This window comes from Musa acuminata, chromosome BXJ3-6, assembly GCF_036884655.1.
Source record: "Musa acuminata AAA Group cultivar baxijiao chromosome BXJ3-6, Cavendish_Baxijiao_AAA, whole genome shotgun sequence".
Lineage (NCBI taxonomy): Eukaryota > Viridiplantae > Streptophyta > Magnoliopsida > Zingiberales > Musaceae > Musa > Musa acuminata.
In genome coordinates this window covers 2,802,716-2,825,479 of record NC_088354.1, presented here as the reverse complement: position 1 = coordinate 2,825,479, position 22,764 = coordinate 2,802,716, and the positions used below count along the sequence as shown (strand labels likewise).

At 38.7% G+C, this 22,764-nt stretch overlaps 3 protein-coding genes across 4 annotated transcripts; 2 read left to right on the top strand and 1 right to left on the bottom strand.

The window, feature by feature from the left end:
• The first annotated feature begins 1,282 nt into the window (after positions 1 to 1,282).
• Positions 1,283 to 4,345, top strand: LOC103986696 (uncharacterized). Its single transcript, XM_065154726.1, has 3 exons — positions 1,283 to 1,533; positions 3,848 to 3,997; positions 4,081 to 4,345. The coding sequence occupies exons 1-3, from the start codon at positions 1,306 to 1,308 to the stop codon at positions 4,159 to 4,161; spliced, it is 459 nt and encodes a 152-aa protein (XP_065010798.1). The 5' UTR covers positions 1,283 to 1,305; the 3' UTR covers positions 4,162 to 4,345.
• A 9,510-nt stretch (positions 4,346 to 13,855) lies between these two features.
• Positions 13,856 to 16,406, top strand: LOC103986695 (RING-H2 finger protein ATL13-like). Of its 2 annotated transcripts, XM_018827285.2 has the most exons (2): positions 13,856 to 14,672; positions 14,907 to 16,406. In XM_018827285.2, exons 1-2 carry the CDS (start codon positions 14,606 to 14,608, stop codon positions 16,037 to 16,039), a joined length of 1,200 nt encoding a protein of 399 aa, XP_018682830.2. In that variant the 5' UTR covers positions 13,856 to 14,605; the 3' UTR covers positions 16,040 to 16,406. The 2 variants fall into 2 exon arrangements, with proteins under 2 accessions (XP_018682830.2, XP_009403056.2); XM_009404781.3 differs by having other exon boundaries at positions 13,857 to 16,406.
• Positions 16,407 to 18,379: 1,973 nt separating this feature from the next.
• Positions 18,380 to 21,876, bottom strand: LOC103986694 (probable xyloglucan glycosyltransferase 5). The gene is made up of 5 exons (XM_009404780.3): positions 20,572 to 21,876; positions 20,088 to 20,396; positions 19,724 to 20,014; positions 19,530 to 19,643; positions 18,380 to 19,452 (listed from the first exon to the last, which is right to left on the bottom strand). The coding sequence occupies exons 1-5, from the start codon at positions 21,277 to 21,279 to the stop codon at positions 18,808 to 18,810; spliced, it is 2,067 nt and encodes a 688-aa protein (XP_009403055.2). The 5' UTR covers positions 21,280 to 21,876; the 3' UTR covers positions 18,380 to 18,807.
• Between the last annotated feature and the right edge of the window lie 888 nt (positions 21,877 to 22,764).

Genomic DNA, 22,764 nt, shown 5'->3' with positions numbered 1-22,764 from the left:
GGAGCTCCTCTCGTGTTTCGTGGCACCGCCATGGCGCCACCGAGATGCTCGCAGAGGATCCAAATTCGTGACTGGTAGCAGCCATCTGTGTCAGCGACAAATCTGATCATATAAGATTTCATCAATTTTGACTAAGAAAACGATGAAATCAATATAATATTCAAAATTGGGTTGAGTTCGGACGGCATTGATAGATATTATATTCAAATTTTCAACCATCTATATATATATATATATATATATATATATATATATATATATATATATATATAACACATTGGTATCCATCTCTTAAGTCACGAATTGATTGACCCAACTACATGCTGATTCGAAGTCAATTAGGTTTTTTTTAATATTTATCTTAGTTTAATTTCGATTAAGGACTTATTTGTTTGATTTTAATAGTGTCGAATTAGACTAAGTTGGGACATTCTCAATGGATGTCTTTGCTACTAAACTTAGGGTTTAACATATTCGGATATAACTTAAAAAGTAGTATTAAAAAGTATTTGAATGATGTACTTCGCAAGTATTTTTACAGTGGACTCTTTGGATCGTTATTCCCATAATCAATATCAATTATGGGGTATAATATTATAGGGAATTATACATTTAACCCAAACCCAATCATATTCATGTTACATCGAATTTAAGATTTTACAATGCTTAGTTGATTCGCTTAACCTTATTATTATAATTTAATTGTTAACCTTATACCAATTATGTGTTGATCATAGAAGTGTCGACTTCACGATGCTGGGTGTTGCCTAGTGATATTGATGTGTTGATTACAATGTGAGATATCGTCACACGTAATACAAAGGAGCCATACGATGTTAAGATATCGATCATCGTTGAAAATTTGATTACGTCTACACCCCTTTATCAATATCAGATTTCATTTTATTCACATATTTCTCTATAAAAATAAAAAATATAATTCAACTTTTTTCTCTTGTAATTATAAGTATATATATATTTATTTGATAGAACAAAAGACAGAAGAAGAACAATTAGAATTCTTCATCTCTCTAAATTTAGTCAACAAATATTCTTCTTTTTTGACCTTTAAATTGTTCTATGTTGTCATCCTATTCTAATTGTATAGGATATGCTGTCCTCTAGGTATACTTATACTATCGTGATTCATAACTTCGATCAATTCCCCATTGTACGTTAGCCTTACACGGTGACCAATATAGCCATCGTACGTACATCCGCGGGTGAGTGGAACTCGAGTCTATCGACGACAAAAAGGGTTATAAAAGAGGAAGAAGACGTCGAAGAGGGGGAGGAAGGTCACCAATGGCGATCACCTGTTGCTCTCTCTGCGGGCCCCTCCCTTCCGTGCTGACGAGGCCCCTTCTTCCTCCCCGGAGCCTTGGCGGGTGGAGCGGCTCCTCCGTTGCGGCTGCCCCTTCTGGACGCCTCCGGAAGGTTCCGGCGCTCCTTGTCAGAGCCTCGGTGGTCGATTCATCCGAGAGCTCTTCCAGGTTCGCCAAGCGCATGGAGCGCGCCTGGCTCATCTCTCAGGTACGCTTTGATTGCTTCTTCTCCCCATCTGTCTCTCCTTCGCTGCTCAATTTTGTTATCCTTTGCGATGCTAGGGCTATTGTTTAGGCCCTCTTTATTGGACAAAGGTGAGAATTTTCCCTCCTTTTGATGCTTGACTGATGAAATCGAGATTTTGTTGGGTTGGTGTTTGAATTTTAGCTTATTCCTTTGAGGTTCGTTGATAGACGTAGAGTATCCTCATTTGTGGCAATATACGTTGTCAAGATCAAAACTTCCCGATCTATATATCTCAATTGTTGAAACATTACTAAGTGGAGACGAAGTTTCTGACACCACACAGGAATTAGGACGTATATGCTGGAATGTTTGCTTCAAAACCAGCATCATTGTATGTTGTGAATAGTAAGAGGCTTGTGGGCCATGATATGGTTACAATCTTATTTAAGGTATGTAATCGCCACTAAGATAGAGGACTATGACAATGAAGTGCTTATGTGGATTTATTTTTCTTGATAGTCGGTATGCAATTGAAATGTTGAATGATCTTAATTTTTCTTCATGTCTCAATTGTAAATCTGAGGAATGCTATTCGTTAGTTGGGCTTCTAAATTCTGTGAATAACTCTCGTTGTGCTTCAATGTAGAAGAATCGAGCAGATCAATGTTTTTTTAGCTTCATTCAGTTCAGTCCTAATATAACAAAGAAATCAGTTATCAGATTCCTTAGGATTTATAGAACTATGAATCCATCTATAATGCTGCTCAACCAAAATGTTTTGCAAATTATTTTAAGTCATTGTTAGTTGTGGATTCTGTGATGTTCAGTATTAATAATTAGGTATTTACCTCTCAGACTTGTCCTAGCACGAGAGAAGTAACCTCACTGTTGTGCATTCAAGTTATTCATGTCAACCACTCTATTAACCTAGTTATTCAGTAAGTTAATGTTTACGAGCAGTTGTCTCTTCTACATATATGAGGGTTCTAGGATGCCATTGAAGTTTGTAACCATCATCACTAGTAACATACTAACATGGCAGTGTCAGGTAACTAAAATGATTTCTTTGTTTCACTTATTGATAGTTGGTTATAGCCTCCTCATGACCGCTGAACACTGTCATGCCAAAATTTTTAAATGTTGGTCTAATACAGTAGCGCTGACTAGGAATTTGGTCAGGTACTGTGAAAGCATGTCTTCATCAATGAAAATTTAAAAGTCCATCACGTAAAAAGGACTGGTGCAACCTTCATACTGTTTGTGGTTAACCCTAATGAACCACTGTAGCAAACTATTTGATGGGTTTCATGAAGTGGAACCTGAATTTTGTACTTGGGAAAACAAAAAGATTGGGAACTTTACGGCTTCTCTTAACAATTGAAATACAAATTTTCAGCTTGTTTTATACTCATGAAGAAAATAATATATTCTTCTGAGGATTTGGGAAGAGACGAGGCCCTGGTCTAGATTGAGAGTTTGATCTCCCATGTCAAAGGAGCAACTTGTTGTAGAAGTCCACCCTTGAGGATGTGAGAAAAGGATTAAAATATTTTCTCATGAAAACAAATAGCCTGTTGTCTAGTTTTACTTGTTTGTTCAGTTTATGTTTTTCATAACTGCTAGGTGAGACTACAAGCAATTGTGTATCATATCGTCTTGATGTAGAATTTACCTCTGATGTTAAGACACCTCGGTAAACATGTGTACCAGTCACAATATGGTCATTTTGCTGACATGGCTCAGCAAAAAATGTAGGCAAAACATGTGTACCAGTCACAATATGGTCATTTTGCTGACATGGCTCAGCAAGAAATGTAGGCAAAGAGTTGCTAGGAGGATGATTGGAGCTCCTTCAGATGGATCATTTAAATAATTTCTATTGGGTTTCATGTTTGAGTCCTTAAAGAGTGGACAAGTCAATGTTGGAGCTGTGGTCGTATGTTCATTGCAATTATTTGCAAGATCAGTGTCTGTGTTTTTATCTTGTCATATGGGAACTTGCTGTTTCCTTAATTGGTTCTGGTGATAGGCTTACAAGTCTAGGAATGCCATGTACAAATTGCTATCTTTTTAGCCTCTTGATCATGCTTCTTTAGTTCTGATTAGAACTTTTTAAAAAAAATGTATTAGTAGTTGCTCTTGTTTGTCAAGTGTTCTTCACACCCTCTGGAACAAGAAACATTGTTAGCAAGAATGCTTAAACAATCTTTCTTACTGTTTGTTAGTGTTCCTGATCTTGTCTAAATAGACTTCAATTTTTTACCTTTTGTTCATTTGGAAGTATAAGATTTTTGGAATGACCTAATTATCTTATTTGCATGTGCACATGGAGCAGCAGCCAACTCCAATTGCTTGTTCTTCTTGTGGATCAAATGGCTCTGTTGAATGCAAGTGGTGTGCTGGTACTGGCTTCTTTATCCTTGGCAATAAAATGCTATGTGAAGTGCCTTCTAGAAATACCACCTGTGTTATATGCATGGGAAAGGTAATCTAATATGGTAAACATGATAAGCCTCACATTTTCTGGCAGACTAATATAGTGACAAACTTCTTGTGGTTTTCGTCCAGGGTTCTGCTTCTTGCCCTGATTGCAAAGGCACAGGCTTCCGTGCAAAATGGTTGGAGGAACCTCGGCCCCCCTCTGAATAGACCGCTCCCATCTATGTTCTATGATGATTTGTAGATAATATAATTTTGATGACTGTTACAGAATCCAACTATAAAGCTTTTGCTGCAAGACTGGCTGCTTCAAATTGTTAACTAATGAGAAATTCTTTTTTTGATGGCACATCAAATATTCATCTAATCATTTCAAGTTTTCTGGTTAAGATCACACCTTTGTGCTAGCAGATATATGTTAGTAGATTCCTGTGCACTTGTTGATTTTTCTGAAACAACATGAACTCACCCCATTTGGATCTTTTATAAAAGAACTTGATGCTCCAGGTTACTTGCATGTTTGAAAAGGTTAAAGTTCTTGACTATGCACTTTGACTGTTTATGCTAAAGCCTGATCTCAAGGAATGGGGGAAATGCTGGCTTAAATCTTATAGAACATGCAAGATGGAACTCAACACAAGTATCTGAAGGCTGCATTTGGTGCAGGGACCAGGCATGATCTAAGATCTCTGTCCGGTACATCTAATATAATGGTTCCAAGTACAAATCAGATAAGAATTTTCATTTAGCATTTATGTAAATTTCAAAGAATTATATGCTCTGCAGGTAAACCAATATATATGATCAGCCAACATTACTTGGACTAACATTTCTCCAGATCCAAGCCAGTATTGTGGATATATGTGTGATATTAGCCTCTGAAGCATTTGATATCTGGTACACACATGTGATGGCATGGCTTTCAATGCTCACTAAGGTCAGCCTTTACCTTCTTCTGTTCGATCATGACATTCTTGTTTTGATTTTGCACCTGTTTTACTGAATCTTTGTATGTCTCTGTTTCATCACCAAATCAGTCTCTGGATAATCCTGGTCTGTATCAGTCTGTGGATAAGCTTTCCCATCTTTTGACTCACCCATGTGCACCCAACCAGGAGGCATATGAACTCTTACCAATCAATTCCTCATCAAATGCAGAAACAATGAGGAGGAATCCTGGAAAGGGAACCACAGTACCAATCCATCTTCCAAATCCCAGTCACCAATGGTTTCACTTTGATCATTAATTTATCTCTCCATTCCATCCATACATTGAGCAGTACATTAAAAAGTGATTTGGTAAAAGGCAAAATAAAATGTAATGCATAAAGTGCTGTTAGCACTAAAAGAGGATGCAGAGTAAAGATGCATCCACTAATGTCTTCTAGTATGGTTCCTGCTTTAACAGCTAGGCACATCATAATTTTACAGCGTAATTCTATCAATTCTCCATTTTCATTAGGAATAGTTCATCTTTTGTTTACCTTGTTTCCAAAAGTAAAGGAGTCTCATCCTTGTCTTGCTAGGATGCACATCCGAGAAGCAAAGAAGAACCCAACTGTGGATCAAAATATATAAATATGCACTATGTTTATATTTTAGATTTATGCCTCACAACTGTTGAGAATCATAGTAATAATATCCTCTAAACTATCATAGAAATCTCTAATTAATTTTTGTCACAGGTTTTAAGATTTATTTCAGAATCAGCATGCACTATTTTGAGAAACAACTTTTAAGTTTTTTATTATAATTTGATAATATATCCATTTTGGTCTCATTTTCAATCACATATATTGGAAAATAGTAAAGTAGGAAAAAAAAAACAAGATTTAGTTCGTCCTTTGCAGCGTCCTGCTTCCGGATCCTATGTTTTTAATGAGCAACCAGACACCAAAAGAAGGACTCTCATTCAAATAGGTACGGGACCCATATCTTCCAACCAATAACAATCCTCGTTTCCGTGTTAGGCTGCTCAGCCATGCACAGGACAACCCTCGTTCCTCGACGGACCAATCTCCTGAGAGAGACAAAAACACACACACACACGCACTCTCTCTCTCTCTCTCTCTCCCGCCCTACCGAAACGACAAGAACAAGCATTGGCGTTAGGATCTGTCTCTGTACTACTGCACGAATTCCCAGCAACACCGCGGCAGATCATCCCCTCATATCAACATCATGACCGGTTCCTTTGTTCCTTGTGAAAGAAAGAACAGAGACTGCCAGGAGATTAAGCAGGACCCCTAGTGGCGTTATTTTCTTTGATATCATCGTTCCTCCTTTTCCTTGTCCCAGAAATGGATTACCTGCACACATTGGAGTGATGATAAGCTTCGCTTTTCTTTCTTTTACGCTTCAGACGTTCCTCAGCTGGTCCTGCTCTGGTCCTCGTTGGTTTGGGTTGTCATGCCCTCTCTCTCTCTCTCTCTCTCTCTCTCTCTCTCTCTCTCTTAATCTCATTGTTCCTGCTTTTCCTTGTCACATGAATGGATTACCTGTACGTTGGAGTCATGATAAGCTTAGCTTATCTTTCTTTGACGCTTCAGGCATTCCGCAGCTGGTTCTGCTCTGGTCCTCATGGTGTGGGTTGTCATGGCCTCTAATCTCGTCTCTCTCTGCTCCCCCCTCTCTCTTGCTCTAGGTTTTCTTTCCTATAAAATTATCTGCACATTATGCCCATCATTCCTTTGCATGGATGGTCTAGCAATAATCCTTTATCTTACAGATGGGAGGCCTAGATTTCATTGCTAGAGATGTTAATGGAGGTTGTATTTTTGCTGGGCAAGAGGATTGACATGCAATTATCCTTGAAATGGATTCTTTATTGTCCAAGAAATGCATCGACGATGATAAAACCCCCCCTTCGAAGATTTGGAACATCTTGTCAACCATTCCTGCTTTTATCTTAAAATTCCAAACCTTTGATTGCTTTCACTGTTTTAAGGAATGTAATAGAGCAATACATTGGGCTGCTAATAGAGGAAGGATAACACAATCTATCTGTCTTTGGAAGGATTCGGATTTAGCATCGCCATATTTTATACATTAGCACCTAAGATCTGAATGATGAGAGACTACACCTTAACGCAAGCAGCTGATTAGAGACAGGAGGAGGAAGAAGGAGGTGTTCTGATAGTTCCAGCTTAATGATCATCATAAGGAAGACATTTCGGTGGTCCATGAGATGCAGTCCTCTTCTTGTTGGTATCCGGCACATGGGAGAGCCAGCAGACTGCTGCTGTTACTGCAGCCCGAGTCGTTTTCCAATTCATACGACGAAGAACAGAGAACACAAATATAGTTCATACATCAGGTGAACAGACTACTACTATTTGGAGTTCCTCGGATCGCAAGGTTGGCCTCCATGAAATCCTATCTTGTTCATGGTGTGAAATGATGCTCAAAGAAGAAGACGAGGGTTTATCTTCTTCCTTCTCTTCCTTCCTCGTTGGGTTTCGGTGGCTGAAGCATCTTACGGTGGTGTGTATTGGATACGTAAAACACGGGGGAGTACGTTGCTTTCTTTCCGCGTTCCCCGTCCGCCCTACTGTCATTGGTCCACAGTTTGGCTCTTCCCTCCTCCTCCCTCCTCTCTCTCCCCTGTGAGGTGGAGAAGGACGTGAAGGTCATTTCACCAAGCAGGGGGGTGCGACGGAGAAGACATCAAGACAGAGAGAGTGAGAGTGTGTCAAGAGTTGGTGTGACTGAGTAAAAGAACAGAAAGAAAGAAATAAATACATGCACTGTACAGTCTTTGTATCTCTCTTTCGGATCAGTAGAGCAGCAGAAGAGTGATGGAGAAGGAAGAGAAGGTGCCCTCTTCTGCTGCCCCTAGGAGCAGACTCGGAGGACCTCTCCAACCACTAGCAGAAACAGAAAATGGAAGCTGCAGCACCCACTGGCGGAAGGCTTCAACACATTGCAGATGCAGATGATGAAGACGATAGAGAGAAGCTGATGAATGCTTCCTAATTAACCTCGAGGCTTTTGCGTGTGCAGTCTGCGATATTGGCGTAGTAGGCTCAATCATTCTCTTCAATCTTTACCTCCCTGTCTCACATTGTAGACATTTTTGGCCATTGCTGTTGTTCCTGTGCACATCTGGTGCTTTGTCTCCGTCTTCTCCTCTCCATTGTCCAACCATGTCGAAGCGATTATGGTTGAGTTGACATGCTTGTCTCCTACCACTTCCGCAGCTCTCCCATTTGTGTTATGTTGCTTTGTTTCCCCTTTTGTCTCATGTTTTTGTTTTGGTCCTCACTGATGGGAAGCTTTGTTTGGTGATATGACCATAATCGACAGAAGCAGGTAACGATCAATGGAACAGAGGTTCTCCAGTCTCACATTGCATAATAATAATATCATCACCTACTAATTTTCTCACGTAGCCTAATTATGTCCCACATGCGGCCCAAATGTTGTACTTACCAATTGACGACAACGCCCACCTCCAACACTCTAATCACACGTAGATCGTTCCATCCCGGCTTGCCGCCCTGACTCCTGCTCCAAAAAGCTCCGTGATTTAGGGTTTCAGATATGGGGATCGGAAGAAGAAGAAGCAGCAGCAGAGGAACAAGGGTCTCGCCGAGGTCTCTTGCTGTTTTCTGCTGCACTCGGTTTCTCACGGTTCGGCTGCCATCCGCTCCCTTTCTCCGGCAGGTTGAGTCTTGATCTGGATTTCTTGCTGCGGTTGCTATAAAGATTCGATCTTGGTGAGAGTATGCTGAGAACTCACTCAGTTTCTGTTTTCAGCAAAGAGTTCTTTTTTCTGTACTGACCAGAGAGCTAATTTTTTTCTTTGGTCTATGAAACAAACTGAGAAATCAAAGAAATTGATTCTAAGTGGTCCGAGAAAGAAACTGCTATTATCAAAGATATGGAAGAGAGGTTAGTAGGTTTCTTCATGATACAAGGCATTGATTCTGTAATACTCTTAAGGTCAATGAGACACAAAACTCAACCCTTACTTTCTTCTGCCATAGTAGATTTTGAATAGGAGACCGGCCTTGAGAATTTACAGTCGTTGTCGACATCAAAGGTTTGAAAGGAAAAATACTTGGCTGTACCTCTACTCCAACATTCCTAGGTTTCTTTGGCACCGAAAGTTCAGGGGATTTCTTCTTCCTGAAGAGTGCCATCCCTTTTGTTCTCACAGAAGTTAAGGATCTTGTTTTCATGGCTAAAGACCTAACCTCACAAGAGATAGTAATTAGATCTAGAGGGGTTGGAAGTTGAATTTAAATAGTCATAAAGTTGCAATTACAGAAAATTAGCTCCTGTTTTCATGGCTGATGACTAGAAATTTGTTTATCTGTTTTGAGTTTTAGGAGATATTTAGCATGCTGCGTAAATTCAAGGAAGGAGTTGTTGAACTATCTTGATGTACAGAATTAGTAAGTACCACTAAAGAGCTTGCAAATAGAGATCTCTATAATCTAGCTGGAGATCTTTACCTCGTGAGCCTCATTCATGGCAAACATATCCTGATCTTATATGATCTGATCCTTTTCATTAGCAAATTGCACAATGTTAATATTATCGATTGAATGATTCAATTGCCTGTTGATCTTTATGTATGGATTTAAGGAATTGATATCTTAAGCCATTCAAGTTGTAGAAGCTGGTATGGTTTAGTCAATCAGCTTGTTGGAAAATTCTGATTTCTGGACCTTAGTTTATACTTACCTTGAAAAGAACAAAAAACGAAAAAGAGTGTCAGGAAACTGTGATCTGCACACTTTGCCGAAGTTTATGAAAAATGTGATCAGGACAACATCAAAGACTGATAGTGTTAAGTTAAACAGTCCTTTTTATGGGCTGAAGGTTGAAGCATCATTATGCTTGACATTATTCTAAAACAAATGCTAGTGATGCCGTTCCGTAATAGCTGAATTGTACCATTACAGTTGTATTCTAAGATCATGTTAAGCATGTAACTGTTGTTCTTAACTGTATACTTGACAGTGCTATCATCTAAAAGGAATAGCTTATATCATGTGTAGTTTGTTGATTTTTTTGAGCTTCTTCAGCAGACTACATGTGTAACACAGTATACAGCTATGAACTCATGTAACAACAATCTTTTAGATTTTAGACTAATTTATGCTAAAAACACATAAGAATGCCAAGATATCAATGCTAGTTCTTCACATCTTGAATATATGAAAGAGCTGAATTCTGTATGACATACTACAAATAATGGTGATTAGAAGCAGAGTTTTATCTGATTGTCCGAAATAGTGATGGCAGCGGCTGGAGGCGCCATTCAGAATTTTATCTGCCAAATTATATAAAATATATGACTTGTCTCTTTGTCATCCAAGTGTGAGAGTGCTCAAAATCAGATCTAACATTTGTTCCTGTTTTGCTCTCAATCTTAAAGACTACAAACCATGTTGTACTTTTGTAGTGTTTAAGCTTTGAAAGTCTGTATAGAATTGAAGTCTTTGGAATTCATTTGGGTTTTTGCTACAGAAATATGATTTATTACTTGTTCTCTTGGGCAATTTTTTGGATCTGCAGGAAGAAGGGAATTCTTGTATCTCATCGGGGAAAAGAACAGTGGCAGAGTAGGCTGTGAATTCTACAGCCCATAAATATTTGAATTAAGCGGTTTCAGTGAACTATTTTTTCAAAACTTATAGGATCTAAAATAAATAAGGTAAATGTTGAATCATAATTTATTAATGATATGAATTTTCTTAGAGATGTTTCATCTAAGAAATCATATAATGAATTTGAACTACTAGTAGGTGAGGCTGATGATAAACTTGTTATAACAAAATATGTTATTTAATTTTGTGTAGTGTTTAGTTTTGTTGAAATATGAATTTATTTTTTACCTTCATTATTTTTTTAATTCTAACTTACTTTTTCATTAAACATAATATTTTTGTTAATTATAACTTTATGGATTATACTTAAGATTATAAGCAATAATAAATAAAGATATATTTTTCAAAATTTTCATTAAGTTTACGATGGTTTTGTAAATTTATCAAAGCATAAGTAATATAACTAAAAATTCTTAAATGACTTGCGCTTTATATGATACCAAGCTTCCAAGGGAGTTTAATCTATAATAGTTTTTGTTTGTGAAAAACAAATAAATTACTATTACAACGATTTATACTCAAAACTGATTTGAAAGATGTTTTCCCTTAATCAAACTTCTTGTCATTTCAATGATAGTCTGATTTTTGTGTGTAGCTACACCATTTTGCTCTGGTGTATGTAGTGCTATCAATTTCCTACGAATATATTTTTTTTATAAAAAATAAATTTATTTAATAAAAATTCACTAGTTTTGTTTATCCGAAGTATCTTTATACATCTATCATTTTGCTTTTTCATAAGTGTATTAAAATTTTAAAATTATTAAATATTTCAGATTTCAGTTCTAAAAAATATATCAAACTCATGTAATTATAATATCAATTTTTATTATATAATTTTATATTTATATATCTAAATAGCATGAATTAATTTAAGATAATTAAATGCTATTCATGCTTTTTTAATAAAAAAATAGTTTCTTACTTTATTTGCTATAAATGCCTCCTTCACATATATAAAGTGTATTAATTTTAAGTAATCTAAAAATTATTATTATTTTACTTAATAATCTTAAACTCTTAGTGTTTATGTGTCTATATTTTAAATACCATAAATTAAACTCATTCCTTTCTATTACACTAATAATATGCCTTTCAATATTTAAAACATCATGTCAAAATATCTTGTTTTGAGTCATGCAAATATAGATACTTTGAGTCATACAAATATTTACTATAATTAAATCAGATTTTTTATCTTTAATAATGAATGAACCATCATCAATATAAAAAATTATTTTTATAATAATTAATTAAATTCTTATTTCCCACATCTTTAAGGAAATATATTTTAGTTATTTTTTTAATCATATATATTTTAATTATTTTATTAATCATATTACACAAATAAGGAAACGGATCAATCCAAATAAGACAATATTTAATTAAGGTAATTTTAAATTATAAAAGAGTGGATCTAATCCTGGTGATTACATTAATCGTGTGAAGTGGGTTAGTGGGTCTGTTTTATAGTTTTTATTGACCGTCATTTGACTTTATATGCATTTTTTGATGGTTTTGATATACTTTTGTGTAATCATCGATTATATTTTCTCTTAATATAAGTTAAATTACCATAAATAATACAGTATTTTATTTAAATTATTCATTTCCTTATTTATATAATATGATTAAGGAAATGATTAAAACTGATTTCCTTGATTATGTAGACAAGTTAAAAATTTTACCAATTATTTAAAAAAAATCAAATAGGTTAAATTTTATTTTTGTGTGGTTTTTAGAAAATAAATAGTTTTAAATTATTTTTGTGTGAATCATAAGAAATAAATATTATAATTCTATCTTTGTGTAGAAGTAAAGTAAAAAATAAATTAAACATAAATATTAAATTATTATTTACTTTTCGATGAGAGCTTATTTTCTCCTATATAAAGGGGTCTCTCCTTCCGTCATTTCTTATTTCCTATATAAAGAGTAGAGGTACAGTTCTCTACTCTTTTTTTATCGACTTTTATTCATATTTTAAAATATTTGATATTATAATTATTATAATTTGTATAACACATAATAATATATTTTTTATATTTTATAAATAATAAATAATAATTATTAAAATATGATATTAGAATGATTAATTAATTTAATATTAATAAATATATTTAATTTATTTAGTTAGATATGTTTACATTTCAAGAAGTTATGTGTGAATTTTTATAATTTAATTAGTTTTATATTTGAAATCATGAATTTAAAATAGTTATTTTATGAAGAAAAATGGCTTTGAGGTTGATTTTTATTTTTAAGAACTTATGAAATTATTGAAATATAATTTAATAAAAGGATTCAAATTGGGGTCTTATATGAGTTAAGTTTATTGATCAGATCAGTTTGCGTAACTATGTATGATCTAGGTAATGTGGTTAACCACACATGACTTAGCCCATGTGATTATATATGATTTAATTCATGTGATTAAGTAAGATCTAACTCATGTGGTTATGTATGGTCTAGTCCATATAGTTAAGCATGCCCATGTGACCAGTTACAACCCAACCCATATGGTTAGGGATGATTTAGCTCATGTAGCAAACTACGGTATAGTGCATGTGACTAAGTACAACTCAACCCATGTAGACAAGCATGACATAATACATGTGATTATACATAACCCAACTAGTGAGCTAGGCATGACTCAATTCAGTGATAAGATTCAATCAAACTCAGGTTTAACCTAATCCATGAAATTAAGTTTGCCTAGCTATATAATTGACACTAGACACATCGTCGGACCTTTATCAGACTTTGTACGTTAGCCCAATCTACTACTTGGGACGGACAAGTATGACACACGTAGCCCATCCAAAGCTCAGATGGGTCGGTTCAATTTTGACTAGTACTATATGACATGATCTAATTTTCTCTCATATGCTATATATTGAAATAGGTTAAAGTTTGCATGATCCAAACATGCAAGAAGATGCATCAAACAATATATTTCAAACCTAAATCTTTAGATGAGTGATGACTTTCACGTAATTCAAATTTCATATCAATTTGGTGTCTCTGTCCACTTTGACCATCCAAAATAATTTAAGAAGAGGTCAATTAAATGTGAGTCCAGAGCTGAGACATTGACTTCCAACTCCAAAGCTGTCTCTCCATGATCATGGCAATTAAGTCCAACGCCAACTCCCATGGATGGCTCCATCTTTCCATGTCTCCACATCTACCAAGTCCCCAGAGCCCCATGAGATACAAGACCTGGAAAAGTGTAGCCCTTGATTTGGTCCATGCATGACTACCTCTTTCGCATGAAACCTGAGCATTTGCAATGTCAACCCACTGCGACCATGCATCTGACCCTGAAATCCTCCATTCGATTTCATGAACATAGTCCAACTCCATACTGCCGACAACATTTTATATGCAGTGGAAAGAGAAAGGCCACAGGAAAAGGACACAGACAGCAATCCCTATACAGAAGAAAGCAGCACAGGAACATGAAACTCCCTGCAGTGCAACCGGCAAGTGTGTAGAAAAGATCAAGCAACTAGCAAAAGATGGTGGTTGGGAGATCTGCAACTCCACTCTGTCTTGGTTTCATGGGAGAGGAATTAATGGGGGTATTGAGCTTGCGGCAGAAAAGTTGCTGTGGAAAGTCAAATGGAAGGGAAGAAGAAGAAGAAGAAGCAGCAGCAGCTTTGGATTTGGTGAGAGTGGGAGTTCCTAAAAGATTCATCTCCTCCCAAAAAAAAAAAAATGGCAGAAGTACCTTGCCATGTTCATTGCCATTGAATACAAGTCCTGGCAGATACAAGCAACTCCCAACTCACTGAGCTTGTTTCTTTATTGTGTTGCTCCCACCATCCAATTGTAATGAGCTCATTTATGTCTGACCCCATCAGCTGACACACCATTAATCTCTCCACCCATCATGGATCCTCATCTGTCCAGCTTCCTCAAACTGACCTGCAAAATTTGTGTTCTCCTTGTTCTCTTCTTGCAGCGAAGAGAACAAATAGCTACGACCCCTCCTCCGGTAGTGCCCATTGCATCAGACACAGGCACCAGATATGTTTCCTGAGATCGATGATGTGGTTCTGGAAGTGAGGGTGCTCTCAAACAAGACAACAAGATCTGGTTAGTATCAGCTATATCTCTCTCTCTTCTCTCTTCTCTCTTCGAGCTTTTCCTTTGATCAGAACATGAACTTGGCCTTGCATGCAAGCATGAAACAGGGGAGCCTTCTCTCTCCAGTTTCACTCCCATTGCCATCTTTCACACCAACACCACCACCTCCTCCTCCTCCTACCATTGTTAATTTTGAGAACAGAATTTCTCCCAGCATCCTCCTCATAATTGTCATTCTAGCAGTCATCTTCTTCATCTCTGGTCTCCTCCACCTCCTTGTGAGATTCCTCCGGAGACCGAACAACAGGGAGCCAGATGCCATGAGCAATGCCACAGCTCTCCAAGGTGAGCTTCAGCAGCTGTTTCACCTCCATGATGCAGGAGTGGATCAGTCCTTCATAGACACCCTTCCTGTCTTCCAATACACGTCCATTGTAGGCCTGAAAGACCCATTCGATTGTGCTGTGTGCCTCTGCGAGTTCGAAGCTGATGACAAGCTCAGGCTGCTTCCCAAGTGCAGCCATGCCTTCCACGCACAGTGCATAGATACTTGGCTCCTGTCCCACTCCACTTGTCCTCTCTGTAGGAGAAGCCTTCTTTCTGACTTCTCTCCTACCATTAGCTGTAGTCCTACATTTCTCGTTCTCGAGACTGGTAGTGATAGCTCAAGGGAGTCCGTGTCAACTGCAAATCTTGGTGTCTCCGGAGAGACTGACTTTGAGACTTCGATCGATGAGACATCACAAAAGCCAGTCGAAGTTGCAGCAGTCTCAGTATCAGAGTTTGCAGAGGCCAAAGTAGTGCCTGTTAAGCTTGGAAAGTTGAGGAGTGTGGATGTCGGTGAAGGAGAAGGTCAAGCAACTACTAGCGGCAATAGCAATCTGGATCAAAGGAGATGCTTCTCCATGGGTTCCTATGAGTATATGATGGATGAGAGCTCTTCGCTACGAGTCACCATCAAACCAACCAAGAAGAAGCCATCTCTCAAGAATCCAGGCCACCGGGTTGCCATATCAGAATGTGATTGCCACTCAGCAAGAGAGGGATTCCAAGTGTTTGATGCATTAAGAAATGCCGAGTTTGGAACCGGTGATGGTAACGCTAATCTACACAGGAAAGAGAGCTTTTCTGTATCAAAGATATGGCTGCGCTCAGGGAAAGATGAACCGATTGCCGAGGATGCTTCAAGGCGGGCTTCGTCTTTCCGATTGCCACTGCACTTGGAAAGAGATGAGATCAAGCTGAAGAAGAGCAATGAAACATATTCGGATGTGGAGGCTGGGAACTGCAACAGCCATGTGGTGTCAAGGCTGGATGAAACCCCTTCATTTGCAAGAAGAACTCTGCTGTGGATTGTAGGGAACAGAACAAGATAGGAATCCATCTCTGATATCAGTTCTGGACTTTGAATTGGCACGAGTAAATCATCTTTGACACTCAAAAAGTTTTTTTCCTTGGCAGTAAAGCAAGATTGCATCTGTGATCATTCGATCAATTCAAATCTTTGCATCAGTAATGATGTGGAGACATCCAGGCATAGTATGGTGCATGTTCATGCTTGCTTCATAAGCTTGGACAATTTCTACTAGTATGTCTAAGATTTCATGAACACAGAAATCTGCACACCATTCGATTAACTCTGATGCTTAGATAGATAAGAACCCCATCTTCTCTGAAAAGAGAAATTATAGACAATGCTGTGTTGGTAGGTTGTATTTCTCGATTCAACTTTCCCTGATATCAGTTACTGCATGACAAAATGCATCTGCTTCTTCTAGCAGGAGCTGTTCTGAGAATCCATCTGCTGCCATGGATTCACTTGTGCATCACTCGCAAGAACAAGCAGCTCCTGATCCCTTGCCATGCTCTCTTTCTTGTTGGGCAACTATCTTCTATCCTTCGACAGTTGGAATGAAGGTAGAGGAGGTTTTTCTGCATGTCGACATGATCTTCACTGCAAGTTTCTGCTCAAATTATAAATCTATTTCATCCCTGCATACCATCGCAATTCTAATGTGGGGTGAATCAGAATGTCATAATGGGCTAGTGATCTTAATGCTGGAAGCTGGGTATTATGGGCAGGAGTCTTTAACATGGGTACAAAGCTCTGTGATTGTTCTTGATGGTGTTCTAACTGGAAGCCCATGGCTGGAAACACCACAAGCAACAGAACTAATTGCACTGAATGTAAGAAGAAATATGGAAGGTAGAGGAATCAATCAGAGGACTAATTACAATTTGGTAGATATCAGAATGTCATAATTGCAGTTTGATCTATTCATTGACTTCTTCAAAATTTCCATTGAGAACTGTAATCATAATCTGCAGTAATAAACTCATCTTTTTTCATGTATATTAATTATTCCTTTAACCAATCATTAATATTGATTAATTGACACTCCCACAAAAGATTCAAGAAGGGGGAACTGTAACTTAAGAGTGCATCTTCCTGCTTTAATCCCAAAAAAATTGTACTCATTGTAGTTGTTGTTGTTTTAGAAAGTAACTTGAGATCTAAAATGTTGTCCTTGCATTGATAAAACTGATGGACATGATGCTATAGCAAGGCCAGATAATGAAACATATGCCCCCACACAATGAGTACAAATATTTTTGTTGGGGTTAAGATGAGAGTACCAAGATGAGGAAGGTGATGAACAACCATTCAGAAGAGGAAAAGACAATGCCATGGAGGTATTGATGAAGACAAATCAATACATCTTTTTTCCCTCATGAGGTGAGACTGGCATTTGGTGTCTGACATTTTCTAGATAGGTGGAAATGATCTCTGTTTGCAGAAGGTTGCACATGGGAGTAGGGCCATGCAATTGCTTGGAAAGGAACCCACAGCACAAAGGTTGCATCTCCTTCACCTCATCAGAATCCAGGAAGGCTCATCTTCCCATAAATCCAGGGTTCAACTACTCTGCAGACCAGAAGAACTCTAAAAGGGCCCCTTGCTCATTCCAACAGGTGACATGAACACCTTCAGAATAATTAGCACTGTTATCAGTTAACATCTTGAATGCAACAGTCGGTCCATTCGAAGATGAAATTGTATATTAGCATGCAGTAGATGACTAGATTCTGTAAGTTCATTTCATCATTGGCTTCACTGGCTACAGAATCAGAATGCAGCTCAAGTTGATCTCCTCAAGCTGGCAGAATGAAATCGTGGATTAGTGCTGTTAACATCAGTTGAGTTTGCTACAAGCTTGTAAAAATTAACAATGGAAGTGTCTCCAACTTCCTGCTGGATCCACACAGATCCATGTCCAACAGCAGTGGCAACGAGGACGAGCGATGGCCAGAGAACACAAGGAAGCTGAACAGAGATGAGGTGATTTCTATTCTAGCAGGCAAGTGACCAGAATCCACAGCTAAAGAATGGTTGTTGGCCATCTAAACCAGTTGACAACATTACAACAAGGGGATGTCAGCATTCTGTCATGGAGCATGACCAAGAGATCCAGTGAATGTGCCCATATGCTTCAGCTTTGGGACCCTTCTCCCTCCTCAATCATTCAGTACATAATTGAGGGGTGGTAGGTGCTAACCAATGCCTCGATTTTGCACACACTCCCTCACACCCGACGATGCCCCTGCCGACAGTTCCTAAGGCCAAATCCATTTGACAGTCATCATCATCATCAACAAGGAACAAAAAGGACACAGATCAGTGGTAAGTGTAGGAAAGCATCAGTTCAGCAGATTCATGAAGGCAATTCAGAAATGAGTATATCCTTAATTTCAGAAACAGACCGAATCGGCTCAAACATAAAGTGTTGCTCAATCATATATACCTAAAAAGAAATCAAACTCTATTAACAATTAAAATTACAGATGGTTTTATGCTGGAAGAGAAGCCAACCCTGAGTTCTTGGCTTTACGAGAATATCGATTGAGAAAGAAGAATGTTGACCAGAATCCTATCCATAATCTTATTGTTCAAGATGAGATAGCAACCTCCAGTATAATGTGTCAAAGATGAAGAACCAGAATTCGGATTATAATTTCTTGAACTGAACAAGCATACTCACATTTGATATAGTATCAATGTGTAAATAAATGTTATTCTCCATTATAGTGCAGCTGGATAATTAAGCAGTTGAGTTCCTTTCCTTCTCTTCTTTGTTTACTCGTATCAGCTCATCTGCTCTCCGACGAGATCAAGACCGACTAAAAGGAACGATACTCCTTGGAAGAGAAGAAAGTAGAAGTGAATTCCCTGGGCAGACAGCAGGCTTCGAGCTGCAGCGACAAGGAGGAGAAAAGCAAGAGCTAACTCCTTTTTGTAAATCTTGTTTTCCTTCCTGACAGGAGGTAGAGCTTTTCCCTGTTCCTCCTGCAATTTGCTCAGCTCACTGAGTTCACTTTCCGATACACCTTTATGGATTTTTGAAAGACTAATGCTCTTTGATTCCCTCTCTGCTGCTGCTAATAGGTCTGACTCTGATGACCTGCCTGTTTTCTTGGTAACAATCCATTCATATGAACTCCCAAGTTGGAACAATCCTGAGACCATGGCATTGAATTTGGTGACCGACATGGTGTTCTCAAAGAGAAGATACGGCACGATGAACGGAAAAGATCTTGGTGCTGGGAGAATGTTGAGGAAGGACATGAGGAGCGGCACATAACAAATTACCCAAACAGGTAGCTCAGCCTCAGGGACGAACATCGTGACGGGAAGAATTACACAAAACAATGTGAAAGAATAGAATGGAAGGATTAACTTCCTTAAAAGAAAGAATAGCAGGATCAAGTTAGCCTTCTTCCATATCGATATCTGTAAAAGATCAAGTTAGAATATGAATTTTCAGATTCACTGAACTGAACCGGTTGATGTTCTAGGAGAGAACAAACCTTTGATCTAATAATATCTGGAAGACATAAGCGAAATAGGTGCATCGGTCCAGAGTGCCATCGGTGCTGCTGTTTTCGGTAAGCCTCGTAAGATTCTGGGACTTCACAGAGGACCTGCCTTGGCAGATGGAGTTAGCTGGAGAAGGAAGGAAGGATTAAAGGAGCATGAGAGTTTCAGATGGATTTGGTACTACCTTGACATCATTTAGGAAGATGAACTTCCAACCTTTGAGGTGTGCACGAACGGCAATGTCCATATCCTCTACGGTGGTTCTCTCCAGCCAACCTCCTGAATCCTCCAATGCTTTGATTCTCCACACGCCCGCAGTTCCATTAAAACCAAAGAAATTCAAAAGAACTCCATTTACCTGCTGCTCAACTTCGAAATGAAAGCAAAGATTGATATATTGGAGACGAGTCAACAGGTTCTCATCCTTGTTTACGAAACTCCACCGTGCCTGAACTAATCCAAGCTCAGGATTTCCCTGAATCACAGGTAGTACATATGATGTATCAATTGAACTGATGATTACCGACTGATCTATAAGGCATCTTTACCTTAAAATGTGGAATAGTTAGCTTAAGGAAATCAGGATTTGGTTGGAAGTCAGCATCAAATATCGCCACAAACTCGTAATTCTGAACATAATCACAGCCCATTGCTGATTTCAGATTTCCAGCTTTATAACCAGTCCTAACCAACCGGTGTCGGTAGACGATGTTTGTACCTCGCTGACTCCACTTAGAAACCTCTGCTCTGATTAAGATCTGGATGGCCTCGTCGTCAGAATCATCGAGCACTTGGATTAGCATCCGATCTTTAGGCCAGTCGATTTGGCAGACAGCAGAGATCGATTGTTCATACACCTGATCAATTCAAAATTTAGGAGAATCCACCGAACACAGATTGCTTTTGAGGTGATCATCAAGCATCTTGTCGCAAGTTCTAACAATATCAGACTTGAAATCTCTATCAATTAAATCAGAAAAAGAAGTAGCAGAAAAAGATGAGAAGGTTGGAAGCTAGAATTGAGTTCATTACCTCCCTCTCGTTGCACATGGGTATCTGAATTAGGACCATGGGATGCTCATACTCCTTGAATGAATCCCCGTCGATTCTCGGTTTGATCTTCTTGAATTTGATCCAGAAGCAACCAAGGCAAAGGATCATCCTATCTGCTGACTGAATGATGAAGAGAACTACGCATACGTTGGTCAGCATCTGAATTGGGTGGGCAATGTAGTCAGCTCGGAAGAGAAGCCATGAGAGGTAGGCCGAGTGCAGCCACCCTCGGATCTCGGTGGTCTCCGGGATGTGCAGGTTTTCGGGCAGCTGCAAGTTTGGCTTCTGGAAGTGCCATCCGTTCCAGTAAGCAACAAACTCGAAAGCGAGAGCTACCACAGACAACACCAAGAACATCCTTAGAACTCTCAGCAGCAGCCGGCCTCTGCCGGGCTTCTCGCCTCCTTGCCGGGAGATCAACCTTTTCTTGATGACTCCAAGCAGAGCCCACAGCGCGGTCGCCGACCAAGCGACGCAACCCACGGCGCGGTGGGCCTTGAGGAGCAAATTCCAGGAGAACTGCTTCGCATTCTTCCCCCGGTCCTTCTCCATGGAGCCGAACGCTTCCTCGTCGGGGCCATCGATCTCGAGCACGGAATAGTTAGGATTCTCCATGGTCACTATCACCGGCGTGCCTTTTCGTGAATTCCTCGTCCACCAGTCGGAAAAATCCAACCTCGGAGCCATTGCTTTCTTCCCGAACTGCAAACCAAACCAACTCAAGAAAGAGATGGCAAAAGAGCTCCGCTCTCCTCGATGGTCAAGACAGCCTAACAACCGAAATCTCGAAATGAAGAATGCCTCCCACAAGCTCCAACATCAAAATCCGGTTTTGAAGCAAGAAGCACTCTTCGACTACTAATGCAAGCGAGGAGAGAGGAGAGAAGGTAGCAGGAGGGGCTGGGGTTAAGGTTGTCTTCTGCCCCTGAGCTCCAATCTTCCACAAGGCAGCATATTGGAGAAAGGTATCTGCAGTTGTAAAGCCTGAGAGCATGTGGGTGTTTCCCAATGCCTCAAACAAGCAAATGTTCCACTGCTTTCAACTTTCCCAGATGCAACCATGGGTAGAATGTGATTGTCTTTACTTCCTTCATTTCCCTGTAGCCCATGCAACCTGCACATTTCTTTCAACAGGGAAGACAACTCACAGTGCGCACTTCAATAACTGCGGGCCACAAGCAATTTCTTAGAAGGCCTCAGTGTGTGGTGAAAGGAGGTTTACTGCAATAAGATTACCTCAAGAACACCTCAGAGGGTCTCTGAACAAGAACTGTACAGGCCAAAAAAGGTACTGAATGAATCAGGCAGCAGCTGTATCCTTTATGATTTGGCAAATGGAGAGCATTCAAGCATTCTATTTGAAGTTTTAGCTTCTATTCCTTTCTTCCTAAATTGAATACTTGGACATTTCCAGATGACTTGTGGGATTTCTCAATATTTTGTGTAATTTTCTGCGAGGTGAACAACATTTTGTGTCACCTGATACAGGAAGAACACAGCTTCATTTTGCAATCCTATTAGGAATGACAACAACAATAGGTAAAGAAAGGTACTCACATTTCATAACATACTCTCAACAACAAAAGCACCACAGGGGAATAGAATGCACAGCAAAATGGAAACTGAATCCATATACAAGTAATCAAAAGAAAAAACAAATCAAGATAAAGTGATTTGAATAGATCTATCCTGCATAATCAAATTGCTTTGTTTGTCAGTGGCATGAGCAGCAAAGTTAACCTCAGACAGTGACAGGGTGACAGCAACCTCAAGCTACTCCTCATGTGCATGAGAAGAATGTGGTTCTTCCAAAAACCACCACCAAACTCAAATCTAAAAAGACTAGCAACTTTTCTTTTGCTCACTTCAGTGCCTAGATTTCTCATAGGACCCATGAAAAGACACCTCAACTACATGCTAACTGAAGGAATAATTCCTTGTCTTGGATCTTGAAGACTTGTGGATTTCTATAGCATCACCTCTGTTCCTCAAGTTTAAATAGCTAAGTTCTTATGATCAATGCAATAGAAAACAACAACAGATTGCAGTCTGTGCAAGAAAAAAATAGAAACACAATAGTAGAAGCTATAAAGAAAATGAGTTAATCTAAAATGATAATACTAAGGAATCAATCTACCACAGGATTTACCTTTTTAGAGCACCATGATAATT